The 19,470-nt window shown below is 39.0% G+C and overlaps 1 protein-coding gene across 8 annotated transcripts in view; it reads right to left on the reverse strand.

Annotated features, from left to right (window-relative positions):
- Window positions 1-19,470, reverse strand: part of thrb (thyroid hormone receptor beta) — a 140,341-nt gene that overhangs the window by 15,320 nt on the left and 105,551 nt on the right. For 5 of the 8 annotated variants that reach the window (XM_047383510.1, XM_047383509.1, XM_047383511.1 and 2 more), the window contains 2 exons: window positions 14,316-14,380; window positions 12,708-12,758 (listed from right to left, as the gene is read on the reverse strand). In XM_047383510.1, coding sequence (XP_047239466.1) covers window positions 12,708-12,758; window positions 14,316-14,322 — 58 coding nt within the window. In that variant the 5' untranslated portion in view covers window positions 14,323-14,380. Of the gene's footprint in view, window positions 1-161; window positions 638-12,707; window positions 12,759-14,315; window positions 14,381-19,470 lie in introns of those variants that run through there. The other 3 variants (XM_047383508.1, XM_047383506.1, XM_047383507.1) reach the window with 2 other exon arrangements.

Here is a 19,470-nt window from a genome sequence, read left to right on the forward strand (position 1 = left end):
CATCAATCAATACAGAGGCCATATATATATATATGAAATTAGGAGAAATGTCTCATATATCCTCAGCTACTTTAATTAATGTGTGCGTGCAGCATTTAACTCCAGTGATATAAAGCATTTTGATCAAGAAGGTGCCAGCAACAACATTCCAGATGCCATACCTTTCCTGTGGGCCCCTTGCATCCACTGCAGATGTGAATAGTCAGGTTTAATCTCAGGAAAATACTCAGGTTGGTGGTGGAAGTGGCTAAGAGGGACCTCCATGTTGCAGAACTCATTCTTAAAGGAGGAAGGGCCAGCAGCATACGAGCAGGAGTAGTGCTGGCTGGGGGGCCAAGCCTGCTCCATGCAGGGCGGGTGATGCAAGGGCTGGGGCTCATAGTGTCCAAAGCCGGGTCCCTCGCCTGGGTACATGCAAGGCTCCCCACCACTCTGAACAGTGTAGCCCCTGACCCCTGTGTGAGGCATCTCATACACGTCTGGTATGCAGAAGTTCATCATGAAGATCCACAACAGGGCATAAAACAGACGGAAATCTACTCAAAAGTTAAAAACCAAGCAGGATCAATAAGTTAGGCTGAATAAATGAAATATCTGGTCCTAGCCTCCAAAAAAATCATGAAGTTGCATCAGGAAGAGGCTCAAACCTTTGATCCAGCAAATCCACAGACCACAGACTACACCTAGCAACAGCCCCACCCGCCACCACCCGGCCAAATTGGGAAGCAGAGATTTATGACGACGTAGGGCTCTAATCTGACACTCCGCAAATCCTTAATGTGCCACTTCCACTGGCAATGGCACAGATTAGGATCTTTGTGTGCCTCACCTACAGTGGGCGCTGTACCATAAGGAACCAGAGTGAAAAACAGCTCCAGACAGACACAGGACATGATGTGATGAAGACTCAAACATAAGAAAAAAAAGGAACCTTTTTAACTTGAACTACTGTTTATCTGTTAAAAAGCAACACAGCCTGGTGGTTTACACATAATTCACACCTCAGTTTTTTAGTTATTCATGAGAATGGTCCAGACAATTTTCATGTGTCTATTACACTTAACTGGTGTGTGTGTATATATATATATATATATATGTACATACACACACACACAGTAATGTTTAATGAATTAGAATGAGGCTTGTTTGTCATATTAAAAGTACCTTTCGATAATAACTTGCAGATACTGTCTTAATTCTTCTTATTAAACCCACATTTCTATATTATAGATGTTTTATTGGCCTGATGTAATATCCTAATATTAATAGATTTATACAAACAGTGTGCATGTATACAGTATCTCACAAAGTGAGTACACCCCTTAAATGTTTTTAAATATTTCATTATATTTTTTCATCAGACAGCACTGAAGATATGACATCTTGATACAATGTAAAGTAATCAGTGTACAGCTTGCATAACCTTGTAAATTTTCCGAGCCTTCAAAATAAATCAACACACAACCATTAATGTGGAAACCACTGGCAACAGCCCTTAGTAATAATGTCCAAATTGTGCCCAATCAGCCATTTTCCCTCCCTGGTGTCAAGTGACTCATATGTGTTATTACTCTGACACTCTCTCATACTAGTCTTGCCTCCAGTCAAGCATGGTGGTGGGGGTGTCACAGTTTGGGGCTGCATGAGTGCTGCCGGCTGTGAGAAGGTACAGGTCATTGGGGGAACCATGAATGCCAACATTTACTGTTATATACTGAAGCAGAACGTGATCCCCTACCCTTAGAAATTGAACAGCAGTGCAGTATTCCAACCTGATAACGACCCCAAACGCACCTCCAACATCACCACTGCCTTGATAAAGAGATTGAGGGTAAAGGTGCTGGACTGGCCAAGTATGTCTCCAGACCTAAACCCTACAGAACATCTGTGGCGAGGTGTAGGAGCACAAGGTCTCTAGCATCCACCAACTCCGTAATGCCGTCATGGAGGAGTAATCTATCCATACACACAACACACACGTGTGTGTGTATATATATATATATATATATATATATATATATATATGTACATACACATACATGCAGTGCAATTTATTCTAAACAAAAACACCAAGCATGTGACATTTCTTGTAGTAATACATTTTTGAGAGAATAACATTGTTTAATTCGAATTGACAGCATATAAGCAACATACTGAGGCCACGGTCCATTTCAGATAATATGCTTAGTCTGAACACAGGCTATACTCAGCCATATTGATCAGGCTTCCTGTTCAATAATGAGGGGATAAGTCTTAATACGATGAAGCCTTTTTATTGAGATTCAGCTTTAAAGTTTCTAAGGCATAATCAAGAAGATTCAGACACTAACACTTTCCTAAAGACCTTAGATAATACTGCAGAAAACAGAACCAAAAACACTGATATGTTATATTTACTTTATCCATTTTATTGCTTGATTTTCAGCTATTGTCAATTATCACTTTCGTTACCTTAACGACTCCTAAGAGAGAAAAAAAAAAACAACTGAGCACAAAAAAACATTGAAGCTAACAGTAACAAGTAGAAACATTCATCCTACAGCAGCTGCTGGTCCTGGTATAGAAAAGCAGTTGAAATAGGTCCCTGTTACTGTGAGAAAAAATGAGTTCCTGTATCAGAAGCTGTGCAGCAGAGGTGAAGTGAGCTGACTGACAGCACCTTTCTGGTTCACCAGTAATAAAGTGTTTTCGATCACACTGTGTTTTAAAGACCACAATAGCAGAACATTTTCTGATAAAAATCACCACAGAAATATCTGGTGGTTTTCAGCACTAGAAAACTGTTGGTATTGGTCTGTTCCTTTTTGCAAGTACAGGATTTGTAAAATGTATGGTTTAGATCATTGCTAAGACAGGCTTATTTAGTTGGTCCTAAATAAGATATGTTTTGTACTAGATTGAGCACAGTAAACATTAAGCTGCTATCGTCCTGCTCCAGTTTTTGCTAACATGCTCCTGTTGGATATGAGATATAATAAGGCATAGTTCGATTATCGGCATCAAGGTTTCCCAAAATTTTAAACAACGAATGCTTCAAAACCACTAAAAAAGGGGTCTAAAAATGATCGACACAGCACTGTCCCTCTTTCACCGGTTGCTTCACACTGCTGATCAGCTGGCTGCGAAAGGACTACTCCAGTTTTGCCTTGCTTACAACAGAGACAAATTAAGTTAGGACTGTAAAAAAACTTAGAAAGGGGATGGAAACAAAAGTAGTGCTCATGTTAAGGCAACACTGTTTTAAAACTATAGTTTGCAAGCTGTTTAGCAGCTGGCTACCTGAGCCGGTAGCCTGACTAACCAGCCGATGCCAGCCTTCTATAGGTGTGTCCTTACTACTGAAAGATCATATTGTCTGTCCAATAACTTACTCAGACACTGGTTGTAAATTTTGTGAATATTTCCTCAATATCTTGCAAAAGTGGAAGTATTAAAATCAACATAACACTAAATGTTATTGCCATCTTTGAAGTAACTGTCATAATCAATGTGGTAAAGTACTTCAGTTGCAGTAGCAATACTAGCATCTTCTGTTTTATGTAAAAAGCTCATGTTATACATTCTAGTCTGAAATTTTCACATAAATAGCTGTTTAAAGATAAGATGCTTCTATTTTCTGTCTGCAAGATGATTCAGGTAAACAGTTTCAGTGTGAGAGAAAAGAATAACATGGAAACATGAAAAACGCTTGAGGAGATAAGCCTCCTGTATTTCTGTGAGTTTGTTAATCATCAAGAGCATTAAGTAAAAAAAACAATGTCTGTTATTAATGGTTGATGCTTAAGATTAACCAGTAAATGACTAACATATTTACACCCATACATTTGAGGCAGGACTACACTAAAATACTGTTACTGTCTGTGAGTATAGTTCACTGTAAATGTACCACATCTAACAACAAAAATATATTATTCTTGTTCTGATTAACTTTTGGACACCTTTTAATTCCTAGTGATATCATGATCAGCACAGGCACCGATAATCCAGTAATGCAGCTTTAAACCTTGAGAAAAAAAGCTTGACAAAGTGAGTATGGGTCCAGATATATGATGCTTAAGGCGTCTTGAATGCGTTGGCTTGTGTTGAAGCAACAAGCAGCAGAGCAGTGCTGGCTTTTTAATCTCACTAACTGTGGAGTACAAAAGGCAGTTTGGCAGTAGACACATATGCTGCATAATTACAGCAAGTCTGAGATGAGCCTGATGTTGGCGTTATGTGATGGGTTACCAGCTTCCTGTATATACTGGTCAATCACAGTATATACAGGAAGCAGCTGTTGTGTGAAAGTGTGTGACTATTACTTCAGCAAACTCGGTGAACCTTTAGTTAGTTGACTGATTAGAAACAAGTAAATGAACATGTTTAGATGAGTGAAAACCACTTCATTCTCTCAGCTAAGTTGATAAAAGGCAAACTGATTGTTTAAACTATGAGAGGTTTTATTTTTCATTTATTTAAATGAAACACTATTTAAACAGAATTTTGCATCAGGTCCTACGTAAGACGTTACTAATGTAAAACACTTGGTTTGGGTCCTACTGCAACACATATTCAATCCATCCCAGCAGCCAAAATTACACAATAGGTCAACATTCAAATCTGACTCACAGTATTCATGTGGCAGGGTAGGACCCTGGATATATTGTCCACGTACACACCCAGCGGACACAGCCAGGATATGTCTCAGTTACGTATACATGCACTCACTTTTAGGGGACACTAGCAAACCAATCCCACCACTAGCACTTTCTCTCATTTAAATGTCAAAAAAATATTATTTCTTGGCAGTTAGAGAGACACATTTTAACTGGTAACTGTAATAAACGGTCTTATATTGTGATAAACTATGTGAATGGTTGAGACAACCCTTCACTAAAAGCAACAAGTCTCTGGTTATCTTGGAACAAACTGGGAGCACGTTAGTCCGATGAGACAGGCCGGAACACCCGATGGAGTAAAATCAGAAAATGACCTGTAGCAAGACACTGTGAGGTGAGTCAGTATCTAGCAGGCTAATATGAGTGAAGAGTTCAGAAAAAATATGATACCTGCCTCATTATAAAAACCTGGATTCATCGGGACAAGTCTGGATCCATTTGAACCCTCTGTGTAAAACCCAGCTCTTACAATGTTTTTGATTCCAAATGTCTGACCTCAAAAAGCAAACAATCTTGTCACATACATGTTTTTTTTCCCAGAAGTTTGGATTTAACATCATTTGCTCTTCAGGCAAACATGCAAGGTTATTTTTCAACTGAAATTCTGTTTTAAAACCAAAATACCTTTGACTGACAGATTTAAGTCAGATGGGAGGTATAACACTACTTACTGCAGTTAGGTTTTAAGGCATTGTACACACAAAATAATCAACAAAATAGATCCAGATAAAACAGGGAAAGTGTGAGGGCCTTTTATGAAGCAATGCTAATGAAAAATAGAAATCTGTTCTCATGTCCTTGACAATACTCAACCCTTTTGTCTGTATGGATTGTGTGCAGCTATAGCTGAACTGCTCAGAGTATCAGATACTTTGAACAAACAGACTGGTTGTAGTTCCTAATCTGAAAACCGTGCGCTGAACCAGGCTGGTGCTCAGAATTGAACTGTGTATGTAAGCCTCAGCAGGGGAACCAGAACATTCAGACCTCCATAACTACCAGAGTTGACTTTATTTCTACTGGAGCCCCATCTATGACACCTCTTCAGACAACTTTGTGTTATAAGACAGATTAGCAACAAGCTAAATGAGTTTCCATCACTACTGATGAAAAATAAACTAGCTAGCTACTAAGGAGATAGCACAGCTCATAAACTAGCTAAGCCAATATCATAACATGTTTTTCTTCCACTGGTAGTTGAGCATTTTGATGAATTATGGATATGATTATTAACAAGACTAAAATATTACACACAGTTGAATTTAACTGTATGATTCTTTGTGAAGGTAATGATAGAAAACGGGTTTAAATCATCTGTTGTCATCGCAGGTACGAATCGAAGCATGTTCTGTAGCAGAAAGTTCCTTTTTTATTACCTAAAACGGTTGTTTAAAAAAAAAAAAAACTGCAAAAGCATGAAATTATGACACGGCAAAAAGACCAACCCAATTCCACCATTATGGTGTTCAAATAATTTGGCTTTTAGACAACCTACTGGCACTCTTATAGAAGGTACATCTGTCGCCATCCTCACTAATATTGCTTTACCTGTCATGCTGGTAGCTGTGACTTAACATCAAAATCACTGATAATTGCAACACTTGTTCATTATTTATACAACTGAACAAATGAACTGCAGCTGTCATAGCAATATCAAATGGTGCAATTTCAAAGTCACAAAGGACGGTTTGAATGCAATGCAGAGTGAGTGATGATGGCGAAGACAGAGAAGCGTGAGGTAAATGTGGGCTAATCATCATATATTTTATATAACAATATGACAATATCATGTTGTCCTCATAGTGTGCAGCCATATTAGTTTAGTAGAAATTTTAACCATTGTACTTTTGGTTGTAAATTTAATTATTCATCACTACGTAATACACGATTTAAAAAAAAACAGTACATTGTACAGAAACATAGATGGAATTCACTCATTTACTTGATTAGATTTAGAAAGTTAATGAGAAACTCAAACAAAAGGTTGTGAAGGAGGCATGTTTTAGACTGGGTTAGATCCCTGCTAAAATATTACAAGGTGCTTCTTTTCTAAAGAAAGGCACAAAGTGTTTTACAAGACACAATAAGGCAATGCAGGCCTATGGGCTCTACATCTCGTTGCCAAAAGCTGGACCACAAGGTTTTAAGGTGGGGAATAAAAATAGAGATTTGTTGTGCCTGAGTTCTGTAGGTAGAGTTTAAGAATTGGAAGATCTTATGGAGAATCTTCTATTAATTACTTACAGTCCACTGAGCATATTTAACAAGGCAGTGTTTTTAGTGGAATTCAGTGTTAACTGGTACAACAGTAATGTAGTAGTAATATTACAGACTACCTTAGAAAGTCTAATAAAACCTTTAAAAGACTTTTAAAACCAAGACGGAGCTGGTATGGAGACAAAACATGGCGGTTCCGAGGTGAGTGTAGCTTTCCAAACATCTGGACCAAACTAATAACTGGAAAACAGTTATAGTAGTCCAAGTGAGAATAGACTAAAGTCTGCATAGCTTTTCCAAAGTCAGCGAACAATTTATTTGCAACTGAGCATTCTAAGTACTGCTGTAGTGGTTGTAGTTGCTCAACAATCTATAGTTGTTGTCATTTTTCTACATCTGACCACAGATCAAATGTCCACCATGTCCATCTGAGACGGACGTTTCTCAGTACATTTACACTAGCAAACGTTTGTGTCCTTGCCTCCAAACTTTCTGTTATAGTTTTTGTTTGACTCTGAATTCCAGATTTGTTTGAATTTTGTTAAGCTGCTCATTTAAAAACAAACTTTTAATTGTCTCTGCACTTTTATATACAGACCAACTGAACTAACGTTTGATTTATTTTTATTGAAAATGTCCCCACCATTCTGAAAATGTGTTTTATATTAGTAAGTGTTATAGCATCATTGATCATGTATGTTAGAGCTGTCAGATATACTGTGTTCCATAATATTAACTTGCTGTTGACTTGTGTTTGTTTCAGATATGAGACACACAAATCTTAAATTTACTAAACAAAAAATGTTAAAAGATTTGAGTTACTCATATATATATCATTACATTGTTAGTCTTACAGTAATATCGGCCTTGTGGACATTTAGACAGAGCACTTAAGAAACACACCCAAACTAAGGAAATTAGAGTCAGTGCTTGATTAATGTTTCATTTAAGTAGTAAGTCAACATGAATATGTTAGAAAGACTTAGCATGGGGTTAAGGCTGGGCTAATGCAACAAGTGTCAGTGTGTCACATTTGGATTCAATCAACATGCAACAGCTTGTAAGAGACAGGTCCTATGAGGCAAATCTGCTTGCAAAGAGGGCCTGATACCAGTTTAACTTTTTGATGAGGTGATGTCCTTGACTGGGCCTAATCTTGTTTGCAGTTTCCTTAACAACTGTCGACAAACTGTTAAGCATCCATCAGACAGAGTTTAGGCAAGTCAATACTGAAACAATCTGTTGTCTGATCTGGCTGCACCTTACGGTGGTTTTCAGGTCTGCCTTTGCTCACATTAACTTTTTTTTAATTTCACATTTTTATTTAAATGGAAATAATTTAGCTGAATGTTTGTCAGACTGAGGATGATAATATCTCATGTATGTTGGTGCGGGTAACAAAAAGTAATGATTAATAAAAAGCTGCTTCATACCTGATAAGATAATGTATGTATAAAAAACAAAACTTATTCATAGCATTTGTATTTAAAATTTTCTTTGGATATTATTTTAGGATTATAAAGGATTAAAATTATCTGATTAAATGGAGTTTTTTTTCTTTAATACAGAAGAAATTCTCATCTAAAGGAGAGTCATGATGTTTATTTAATGTAAAAAGATGGTTTCTTAATATAATACAACAAATAAATACAATGAAAATGATTCAGTTTGAGATTTTCAAATTTAATTTAAACAAATAATAAAAAGTTCTTTTTGTCTAGAAGGTTATAGACTTACCTCGGCTGCCAGACTCACTGATATCTGCATCACGTCTGTTTTCCCAATATGCTCTAATGAAAAAGTGCTGGAGATCTATTTCCACATGAATACTGCATGTTGTCCTGGCTGAGTAAACACCTGGATAACCCTCCGGCAGCTGACTCCAAGTATTTCTGCCAAACAGTTGAAGGAAGCACTGCGGCCTTTTTGTTTCAGGTAACAATAGACGTACTCGTTCATGACTGTTTTCGAACGATTTTTGCTGCCTTGCAGACAGGACCAACGCTTCCCAGTCAGTGGTGTCTAGCTGCAGTGGCTCAGCAGAAGGCTTTTACACAAATATATTCCCTCCCTGATTGATCACTTTGCGACTCAGGGGTTCAAAGCCGGTCATGAACAATATTTGGATGCGAGGCATCTCTTCTACCCAGGGGCCCTCAATTAACACGATGCCCCGTGCCAGATGTCCCCGGCTACTCCGTATTACCTGAGGAGGCTACATTAGTTGAACCTGTCCCAGTAAAGTTAAGGGTAAGCTCAGGGTTGAAGGTTGAAGTGGGAGCAGATTATCCGCAACTTCCCAATACATGGATTTCTTTCAAACAACTCTGTTCTCATCAGCTTCCTCTGATGGCTCTTACAGGATCTGCTTCAGAGCAGCTCTGGTTCACTGAGAAGATGACTCTGTCACAAAAAAGAAAACCAAACATCTACAGTACTCCTACTACTACATGACTGTTCTATTATTCATTTATTACTTTAACGAAACAACCAGTGTTGGAGAGACAATTTAAACACATGCTCTGGAAAAGCTGATCTATTAGCAGGATAAACTTTAAAGGTGAAATGATGCCGACTCATTATGCAGCTCACCCGTCTGTAGGCTGTCCGTTCATATTGAATATTGAAGACTGGCACACTGTAATTAAAGCCATTTGTTTTAATATTCACCCTGTTCCAGAGCCAAAGAGTTACCAAATTTAAGTGCTTCTAGAGTTTGTCTCTTTTATTTTAGTGACTCCCCCCCCCCTTTATATGCTATATCTGCAGAAAATCATCTGATCATGTGCACAGAAAGCACTACATATATAAGTACTTATAAGTACATATAAGTACTAACTACAAACCTACAATCGCCTTGTTAAATCTAAAGTCTGAAAATGTTAACAATGGTATCCCTATCACGGTTGTACTGGATTTCCATTCAGGTGTATAATTTATTTATTCTAATAATTTAATTTGATCGCCTCATAATGTCACTACATGCATGCTCAGTATGAGCATTAGACAGTAGAAAGGAAAACTCCCCTTTAACAGGAAGAAACGTCCAGCAGAACTATTATTATTATTATTATTATTGTTATTGACCTGTACATTAAACTATTCAGCAACATGTGCAGACCAACAGACATCTGAACAGTGTTGTCAACACAATTTCTATTTCTCATCACCATGCAGTGTAATTTTGCCGCTTCATGTGCAGAAAAACAGAAAGTACTTCCAGACCAGGACAGGTTCTGGTTCTGCAGGAGGTTTCTTTCTGTTAACGGGGAGTTTTCCTCTCTACTGTCCTTACATGCTCATGGAGTGAATACTGCAAGTCAGTTGATGGAATCTGCTGGCTTTCCTTAGATAGAAAACTATTTGCATTGTTTGATAACTAGGATCAAATAGGAATGGATGTCATTGGCTTGGAATCGATCTGTTTGATTGGACTGAATTCATTATGTATTTCTGCATATAAACTGCTTGTTTTGTAAAGAGCTTCGAGATGACATTTGTTGTAAAAGTCTAAACATATTTAACTTGTTAATTTAAATCAAAATGGCTCAATAAGATTTATTTGTCTTGCGTGCTCTCCACCGACTGTTTTTTTAAATTCTTTTTAAATTTGATTACATAACAGCAATAAAATGAAATTACAGCAGAAAACATACAATAGTAGTTCTGATATAAATTCACAGCTAGACACCTGAGACCTTGTCTAACCTGTTAGTCGATCCATCCGGTTCTGATTTGGAGAAATTCTCCAGACTGATTGAAGGTGTTCATAGAGAATGTTTAGTCATGTTCGTCTCAGGGAAAAGCACCAGATTCCTAACTTCTTTTTTTCCTCTTTCAGCATCGTAAACTAAGACAGCAGGATGTAAAGCTGCCTCCAAACCTTTTCCACTGTGGTTTTCTACTGGCCATAAACCTGACTCCTGGGTTTGGACTGAACAGACTGAATTGACCTGACCACATTAGCTGTTCTGAATAGTATACAGTAAACTAAAGTAACGTCTCTTTGGGATCATTCTACAGATTTACTGTCCTTCCTATTTCTTGTCCATGTCTACAAACCATCATCATCAGTTTTCTCTTTGTAGTTTACTTAAAAAAATTATAATAGAGTTAAATAGCCAGACCTTACATTACCTACTATTTCTATTTAATGTGGTTCTAAAATCCAGATGGTCTTGTTGACTTTTATGAGATATGACAGATTATGACTCCTGATTAAAGCTAAATCCCTCTGAGGGACTTCCTGCTGGCTGATGTCGCTTATTGGAGTCACATAATTATATTTCCTTGGACTGGACCATGACTAGATAATAAAGAATTACTTTAAATCGTTTGGTGCCAGAACAGGTAGAAAACATCCCAGGGGTACCTGGAGAGAAACACATAATGTCTGGGTCACCCACATGGATCTGTCACACCCACAACCCAACTCTGGATCAGCTGAAGAAATTGAACAGATAGTTAGCAGCAGAGATTCTGTTAGAAAATGATCAGAATGAATCTCCGTCCAATCTGGTTTTAGTCACACAGTTTAAGCTCTTTCGGAAAGTCCATTGATCTAAGAATATCAGAATAAAATAGACGGTTTTATTCAAGAAAGTACCAGAAAGTAAATTCATTGGACCTGAAAACACACAGTCTTTCAGTAGCATAAGGATCATGATGAACTTGGGCTATCTGCAGTGGGGGAATAAAGTAGCACAATAAACTACACTCAGAGCTTTGGGATCAAACTATAACACATGGCAGAGGCCGAATTATGATATGGAGGCAGTTAATGCATCATAAAAAGGTGCAAAACATTTTAGAGAAAAATGTATGAAGCGTATAAAGATAATTAGGCTTGAATTGGAAAATTGTAATTGTCAGAAACAGATGTACGATGCTTCTAAACTACAGCAAAGTGAACTGATTTGATCATATATTAGTAAACCAAGCCAACCGGTGTGTCTGGGCTTGTTTTTCAGTGTCAGAAAGTCCCAGCACATTACAAAACAGACAATCAAACCCCATCTGATGGTAACTATAAGAACAAGGTCATGGATCCAAGCGGCTCAAATGAGCTTGCTTTTAAGACAGTCTGTGTTTACACTGGGGGATGCAGTAAGGAGCTCACTCATTCGAGGGACTCAGAGCACAGACCTTTCGCACTAAAAGGGCTAGTGTCAAGGTGAATGGGACATCTGACCAGGATATGTCCTGGACATCATCCAGGCGAAGTGTTTCAGACAGGTTCAACCAGGAGGAGGCTGCGGGGACACCCAGCACACGCCAGGAAGATAATGCCTCTCGATTGGCTTGGGAACGCTTTAGTGTCCTCCTGGAATAGCAAAGAGGGGGCAACTCGGGTAATGGAAGTCTGGCTGGTTCTTCCCAAATCACATGAACCACATACGTATTAGAAAATGAAAAGTTGAATGTTAAACGACAAGTTGTTAAAAAATGAGAATGAATAAATGGAATTTCTTCTTCTCGTCGTTTCTTCTTCTCACAGCAACTATTAATGACAAATTGTCTTTAATTCGTTTGAACTCCTGTTACTGACATATAACGTTCATATAAACTTATCCTGGCGACATGATTACTTAATGAATGGAAATGTATGTTGTGTAATGGTGAAAAAAATAGACTCACTTGGTTCTCCCTTCAAGCTAAAGACAATGAAAACCACTGTGAGAGCAACAATCAAGACTTGAAGAAAAGTAAGGAAGTAAGGAAATGATGAAAACTGAAGCACTCCTTCAGTTTTTTCTCAAAGTTCAACATTTTTGCCCAAATACTCTGAAGCTCACTCAGACAGACAGAGAGAAGAGGGAGGATAAATATTACCATTTTGAACAGCCTCATCTTTCCAGCGGGGGGAGCATTTTTCTGCAGGCTCTAAAACAGATGGGGAGAGGCACTTTACAAAAAGAGACTAGAGCTCAGTAAAACAGGTACAGACAAACAGGGAGCAGCTGCTCTGCTTTCATATTCAATCAGAAACACTAAGGATGCATGGTGGCACAACAGGTGCTAAATTTGTATGGTAAAAACAGCAGCATCACAGGTATTAGTTGAGTGACTGTGTTGTTATTGGTTTCAGGGTGTAACAGTAAGCGAGGGGATTGGGTTCATTTCCTCGTGCGATACACGTGAGCTTGTGTCTGTTTAGTTCGATAACATATGTGCCGGATCAAAGGTGTTTAGTGGGACGGCTAAATCCACACGTGACGACCAATTTACCTTGTACATTATCTCTACTGACTAAATGCACCTAATGGCACATACTCTACTGCCTGTTGAATCTAAATGGACAAGCTGTTAGCACGCTGCTGCAGCCCATATGTCCTGCACACAGCGAGGTTCAGCGTGGACAGGCTGATTTTTTAGGACTGTAAGGAGATTCTGCTTTAGTAGCTTGTAGTATTTTCTCAGATGAATGAGTGAAGATTTAAAACATTTGTGTTTAGTAGGTTTTTTAAGCAGAGTTTGAGCTAAACTTTCAGTTTAATTGGAAAGTTTCAAAATAATACTTTAAACTTTGTTTAAACGTTTACTACAGGTGTAACTTCCAATATAAATGACAATTTATGTTTTATTATGTATATAGACATATATATAATACCATATATTAAATGAGGATTTTAAGAGTTAAAATATCAGAAACTTTATTCAATCTGAGTTGAAACTGACCTTGATCTCTGCTAATGACTTGTTACATAAGGAGACTTCTAACAAATAACCTGAAACCAAAGCAGACAGACTGATTTGAATGAATAAAATCAGTATTTAAAAATCTAATATTCCTAATTCAGTTGCTGTGAGCAAAAACAGATAATTTAACATCTCTTCAGGAGATTTAAAGGACAAATTCAAAACTTTAATGGCAAGTTACAGCAGCAGAAGATGTGCAGCAGAGCACTGAAGGCAACATGGCTTCAACTTTCAGGGGTTTTGCTTCTTTAACAGAGAGCAAAATCATCTTTTGTCAAGTGGATTTTAATGGGTTTAAATGTTTTGACTACCCAAATATAGACCAGATAAATGAGAGCAGAACATCTTGTTTGGCTGGATGCTGTAAAACAGTGGTCCCCACTGTGGTTCCTAGGGCCCTCTGTCCTGCATGTTTTCACTGTTTCCCACTTAGATGAATAGGTCAATAGCAGCTTTCTACAGAACCTGCTGGCATGCTAAGGAGGTAATGCAGTCATTTGAATCAGGTGTGCTGGAGCTGGGGCACATCTGAAACATCCAGGACCTGGCGTTAGGGTTAGGGACCACTGCTCTAAGGGTTTTAAAGTCATTTCTTCAAGTTTCATGAGATAATAGAATATTCCATTAAATATGGAATCATCAGTTTTCTGCTTAGAATAGATCTAAAAGTTATGCTACTGTTATTAATTGTTTGTGTGTCTCGTGTGGTCATGTGCTGCTGTGAGGGCATAAGGGTCTTACCTGACATACTGGTGGGCTTCAAGGCCAAGATGACATCCTCAATGCCTCTTCAGACATCTGGGAACCTGCCAAACAGAACAAAGAACCAAGAGTCAGTCTGTCCTCCACATACACTAGAAGACCCTGTTTCATCCATCCTTGCCATTTTACCTACAAAACTGAATTTAATTGGAAAAAGGCAACTGAATGAGTGGAGTCTCATTATTTAACCAAGCTTAGGATGCACTTGTTTCTGTGTTTATTTCAGGTGCAATTTGTAATCATTTCTTAATATGGTATCAACCTTTGACAGGCCTTGAGGCTGTTGCTATATGGTTTTGTATGTGTACAGCGACATCTAGTGGTTGATCCTAATATGTGTTCATCCAACCCCAGCAGCATGTGGTAACAGGAGGTTATTGAGTTTCAGATCTTAAGATTTAGTTTTCATTTCTTTCACACATCAACTGCTGTGGTTTGCATCAGAATCTGACTTTTTTCTTCAAGTTAGTTTCTGGATTTTCTTCCCATGTACAGGTATATACAAGAATGTTTAGAAGTCATATTTCTACACTTCTGTCTGTATGTCTCCTACTGTGTATGTTTGCAACTAATACATTTCTGTTTAAATATAGCACATTTCCATTCATTGCATTGACCCGAAGAATAGAGGTTTGGGATTACAGCACTAATTCTTAAAGCTTATAGGTTATACCAGTCAGTCAATATAGCCATGCAGATAAGATTAAAGCTGTAACAGTTCTGCCCATAAAAACCAACCATGATCTAAAGACGCATGTACTTCAGACCAACTTCAGACAGCATAAACACATTTAAAAAATGTTCCTGCTCCCCTCGACTTGCCTTTTTTCCTAGAAAGAACAGTCCATTTAGACTATGTTTGTAATTGTGGTCACTTTTAAAGCACGCAACTTTCCTCTTTAATAAAGAAACACTCTTTTTCAGCTGACAACTCTTCAATCATGTACATTAAAGGCAACATCTGTCCTGGCATCATGTATCTAAGCAATAACCGAATGTATTTTCTATTGGTCTTCGGCTTGGCCACTTTTTTCATTTATCTAGGGATGGGAGGAAGGGAGGAGTGGAGGTCGAGATCTGTTGAGAGTTATGCTTTGGTAAAACCATGCTAGAGCGTTACTAAGCAACTATTCAGTACAGGTAAAACCAGCCAATAAAACCTAACCAAATAGTGGATGAAATTTAAAATATTAACCATTGTGTTCTTTTTTCAGGAGTAACAATCTGTAGAAGACAACTTTAGATAGTCAACATGGGAAAATGACAGAAGCTAACATTCCAGCAAACATGTTCCCACAGTACCACCACATTACCAGACAAGAGCTACACCAATATCCTAGACTCAAAAGATATTAATTGAATGTCTGGTAGTAAAAGTTAAAGTAAAAATATTTATGGATTTGGAACTACTAATATAACACAAAACATTGTCTGAAAAAGAAAAGAACAGATTTTCAATTTTTCCATGCAGACGAACACCTATTTAAAACAATCTGTTCATGTTGCAAAATACAAGTGTTTTTAACTTCTCAACATAGAGTATGGAAGAGGTAAATAGAAGATATATTTGATGGGAAAGATTTCATATAATTTTTTTTTTAGCAGACTATTTTGTATTGATAGAACCGCGGAACCTTAAACTCACAAAGTGATGAATAATATACAATATACAGTCTTACGCAGAACACACTTTACAGGACCAAAGATAGTCCAACTGGGTCCCAAACTAACACATGTCCAACCTGCATGGGACGTTTACCTAATGACTGGCTATACTACGGCACTGCTCACCCATCTATGACTTTCCAAAGAGTACATAGTCCCAGTCTACCCATCACCCTGCCTGCTTGGTGATGTCACACATGTGGACATGGAAATTATTTAAACTTACAGTGCTCTTCCCCTGCTCTTCCTGCCCCCATCCAGCATCTCAACTCAATTGCAATACAGACAAATAGAGCTGTGGTGGGGGATACTCTGCTAGCAGCAAGCAGAAAGGTCTCCAGTACATCCGTTTTATTGTACCTTAGACATACACATCTGCATTCATAAAAAGCATTTTAAATTATAACAATGCCAAATGAACAAATGAATGAGTTTAAGTATCTCGGGGTCTTGTTCACGAGTGAGGGAAGAATGGAGCGGGAGATTGACAGATGGATCGGTGCGGCTGCCACAGTAATGGGGGCGCTGTGCCGGTCCGTTGTGGTGAAGAGAGAGCTGAGCCGAAAAGCAAAGCTCTCAATTTTACCGGTCGGTCTACGTTCCTACCCTCACCTATGGCCATGAACTTTGGGTCATGACCGAAAGAACGAGATCACGGATACAAGCGGCTGAAATGAGCTTCCTCCGTAGGGTGGCCGGGCACTCCCTTAGAGATAGGGTGAGGAGCTCGGCCATCTGGGAGGGGCTCGGAGTAGAGCCGCTGCTCCTCCACATCGAGAGGAGCCAGTTGAGGTGGCTCGGGCATCTATACCGGATGCCTCCTGGACGCCTTCCTCAGAAGGTGTTCCAGGCACGTCCCACCGGGAGGAGGCCCAGGGGACGGCCCAGGACACGCTGGAGGGACTATGTCTCTCGGCTGGCCTGGGAACGCCTTGGGCTCCCCCCGGACGAGCTGGAGGAGGTGTCTGGAGAGAGGGACGTCTGCTGAGTCTGCTGCCCCCGCGACCCGGTCCCGGATAAGCGGAAGACGACGAACGAACGAACAATGCCAAATGCATATACCAGGGTTGAAGATAATGGAGCTGGACACAAGGGGCACAGCATGGCTCTCTTTTGCTTCTGTCACTGCGCCTACACTGTCTCAGTGGGGACTGATGGTGTGAGAATTAACTTGGGGAGTCTGGTGTTGCAGGGGAGGGTCACGCATAGGGTTCACCCCTCTTGGCGTGGTGTTGTTTGTGTGGGGTTCTGCCTACATGGCAGCATCATGGATTTCTGGCTGATGGTCTATAGATCTCAGGGATGTGTCAGGCCAACAGTGAGTTGCAGGTTCTTGGCCAGACTCTGGTGGGGGTCCCCTCCAGGCTGATGTCTACCTGGCAAGTTGGGTGCTTTAGAGGGGTTTCTCTTCCTTAGTGCCAGTTGATACTCACATGCACCTAGACATATAATCTGAATGGCTGAAGGCCAGACCAATACAAGTTCCTGTTTCATTGATGTCGTCTGTCTACTTTGAGATTACATGCAGTTTTAATTTAACCCTCTGGGGTCAAGGGTTTATATGGTCGTTTATGACTAATTTCACCCCTGTATTTCCAGTAAAAACCATTACCATTGCCTTGTGTGGTATAATTTTTTTCAGCACAACGTCAACTGTGTGAATTTAAATTTATCATTTGTATTTGAACATACTGTAACTGCATGTTGTACCTTAGGTCCCACATAAGCATAAAATCCAAGTTGAAACCCACAAACATGTTTAACAAATCATTTTTATAATCTAAAATGTAAACATACACTGTAAATCTCTAAAACCTATGTACAAATATAGCAAACAGCACAGTTATATAACCTTAGTTATGGGAAAATGAAGGCAACTTCTCATTCATTTGTATAAAATTACTTACAAAACATCAAGGGTCATAACAAGATTCCAAAAAATATGTTCATTCATTCATTCATCTTCTATACCGCTTATTCCATAGTGGGTCACGGGGGAGCTGGTTCCTATCTCCAGCAGTGTATGGGCGAGAAGCAGGGTACACCATGGACAGGGTGCCAGTTCATCTCAGGGCAATTGCAGGGCAAATACAAATATGTATTTGTGCCAAATAAATTATAATGCTGGCACTGCATTCATCAATGTCTGAACAACTATTTACAGTTATTTACAAAAGGCTCAAGGGGTTCACAACAAAACCGCACACAAATTATTGGTGCCACTCCAAAAAACAGTTTCTGACTACCATTAAACAGAGGGGCACATCACTGGGCTGGAACTTTAATGGCGTAACGTACTATTTTTTGTCAAGGAGGGAGCGTTTGCATTACAGTCTGGCTTTGTTGGTGTTTAGGACAGCATCTGTGGGAGGAAATGGCCACAGGAGCATGATCAGTTGATCTGCCTGACCCAGTGGTGATCGGGACCTTGCAGCTGGGAAGCGCCGCCCATTCCTCTGCTTGGATCTCCTGCATCATTCCTCGTCGCATCATTCCTTACATACAAAATAAAAACCACTAAACTACATTTAACTTCCAAACGTAATGTCCCTAATCCCCGAAGTATCAAAACTAGCTGTCAACATCTCTTTGTTTTTCCTTCTACTGTGCACCACTCTGCTTCGCACCGCTTACTTCCGCAACTTTCCTCCATCTCTCAGCAACATAATACTGCCCATTCTTATTGGTAGAATATGTCAGATTTCCACCAATAGCAAAGGGGTCTCGTGTTGTTTTAATACGTAGTAGTATTGTTTTTATGTTTCCAAGCACATTCACAGTTCACAGAACAGTTGGTTATTACCATTTCTCCTTGCAATAAGCATGACAATATCCCGAAAAAAAGATATGGTTTAATTAATTTAGCCTAACTCTGGTTTTACTTGGCCAATCAAAACAATTTAGACACTGGTCTACAGTTTATAATCAGCTTCAAACCTAAATTGAAACTGATACTCATGGAGCAGTTGTCTTGCTGCTCCGTCATCCCAAATCAGACATGTAAAAGTGACCCATATATGCCTCCATGGACCCTCAAGACTATAGTTGTATTTTTGCTTTAAAAATGTAAAGCAATTTTGTAAAAACACTCAGTGTTTGTTTTACTTATTTGTTATTATTTTATGTCATATTGAAGTTAGTTGTTTTGCTTCCATTATCTTATTGGCTAAGTGTAATATTTTTTATTTTAATATGAGACCTTTTCATGACTGTAGCCTGTTTTGCCTGTTAAGTGCAACACATTGTGCCATGTTTGTGGACCATCGAATGGATCTGGAATCTCGTCATTATAGTTAGTAAAACTAGAGCCCCCTATACAGCATCTTGCATAGGGTCCCCACAAAGCTAGAAACGACCCTGCTGTTACTCCTGGGTTTCTTCCTAGGACAGCCTGTGGTGGGTCCAGCCCACTGCACAGTAGAACCTCAACACAGTGGCAAGTCATCACCATTTGGCCTCTACTCTTACA

Source organism: Girardinichthys multiradiatus, chromosome 13 (genome assembly GCF_021462225.1).
Source record: "Girardinichthys multiradiatus isolate DD_20200921_A chromosome 13, DD_fGirMul_XY1, whole genome shotgun sequence".
NCBI lineage: Eukaryota > Metazoa > Chordata > Actinopteri > Cyprinodontiformes > Goodeidae > Girardinichthys > Girardinichthys multiradiatus.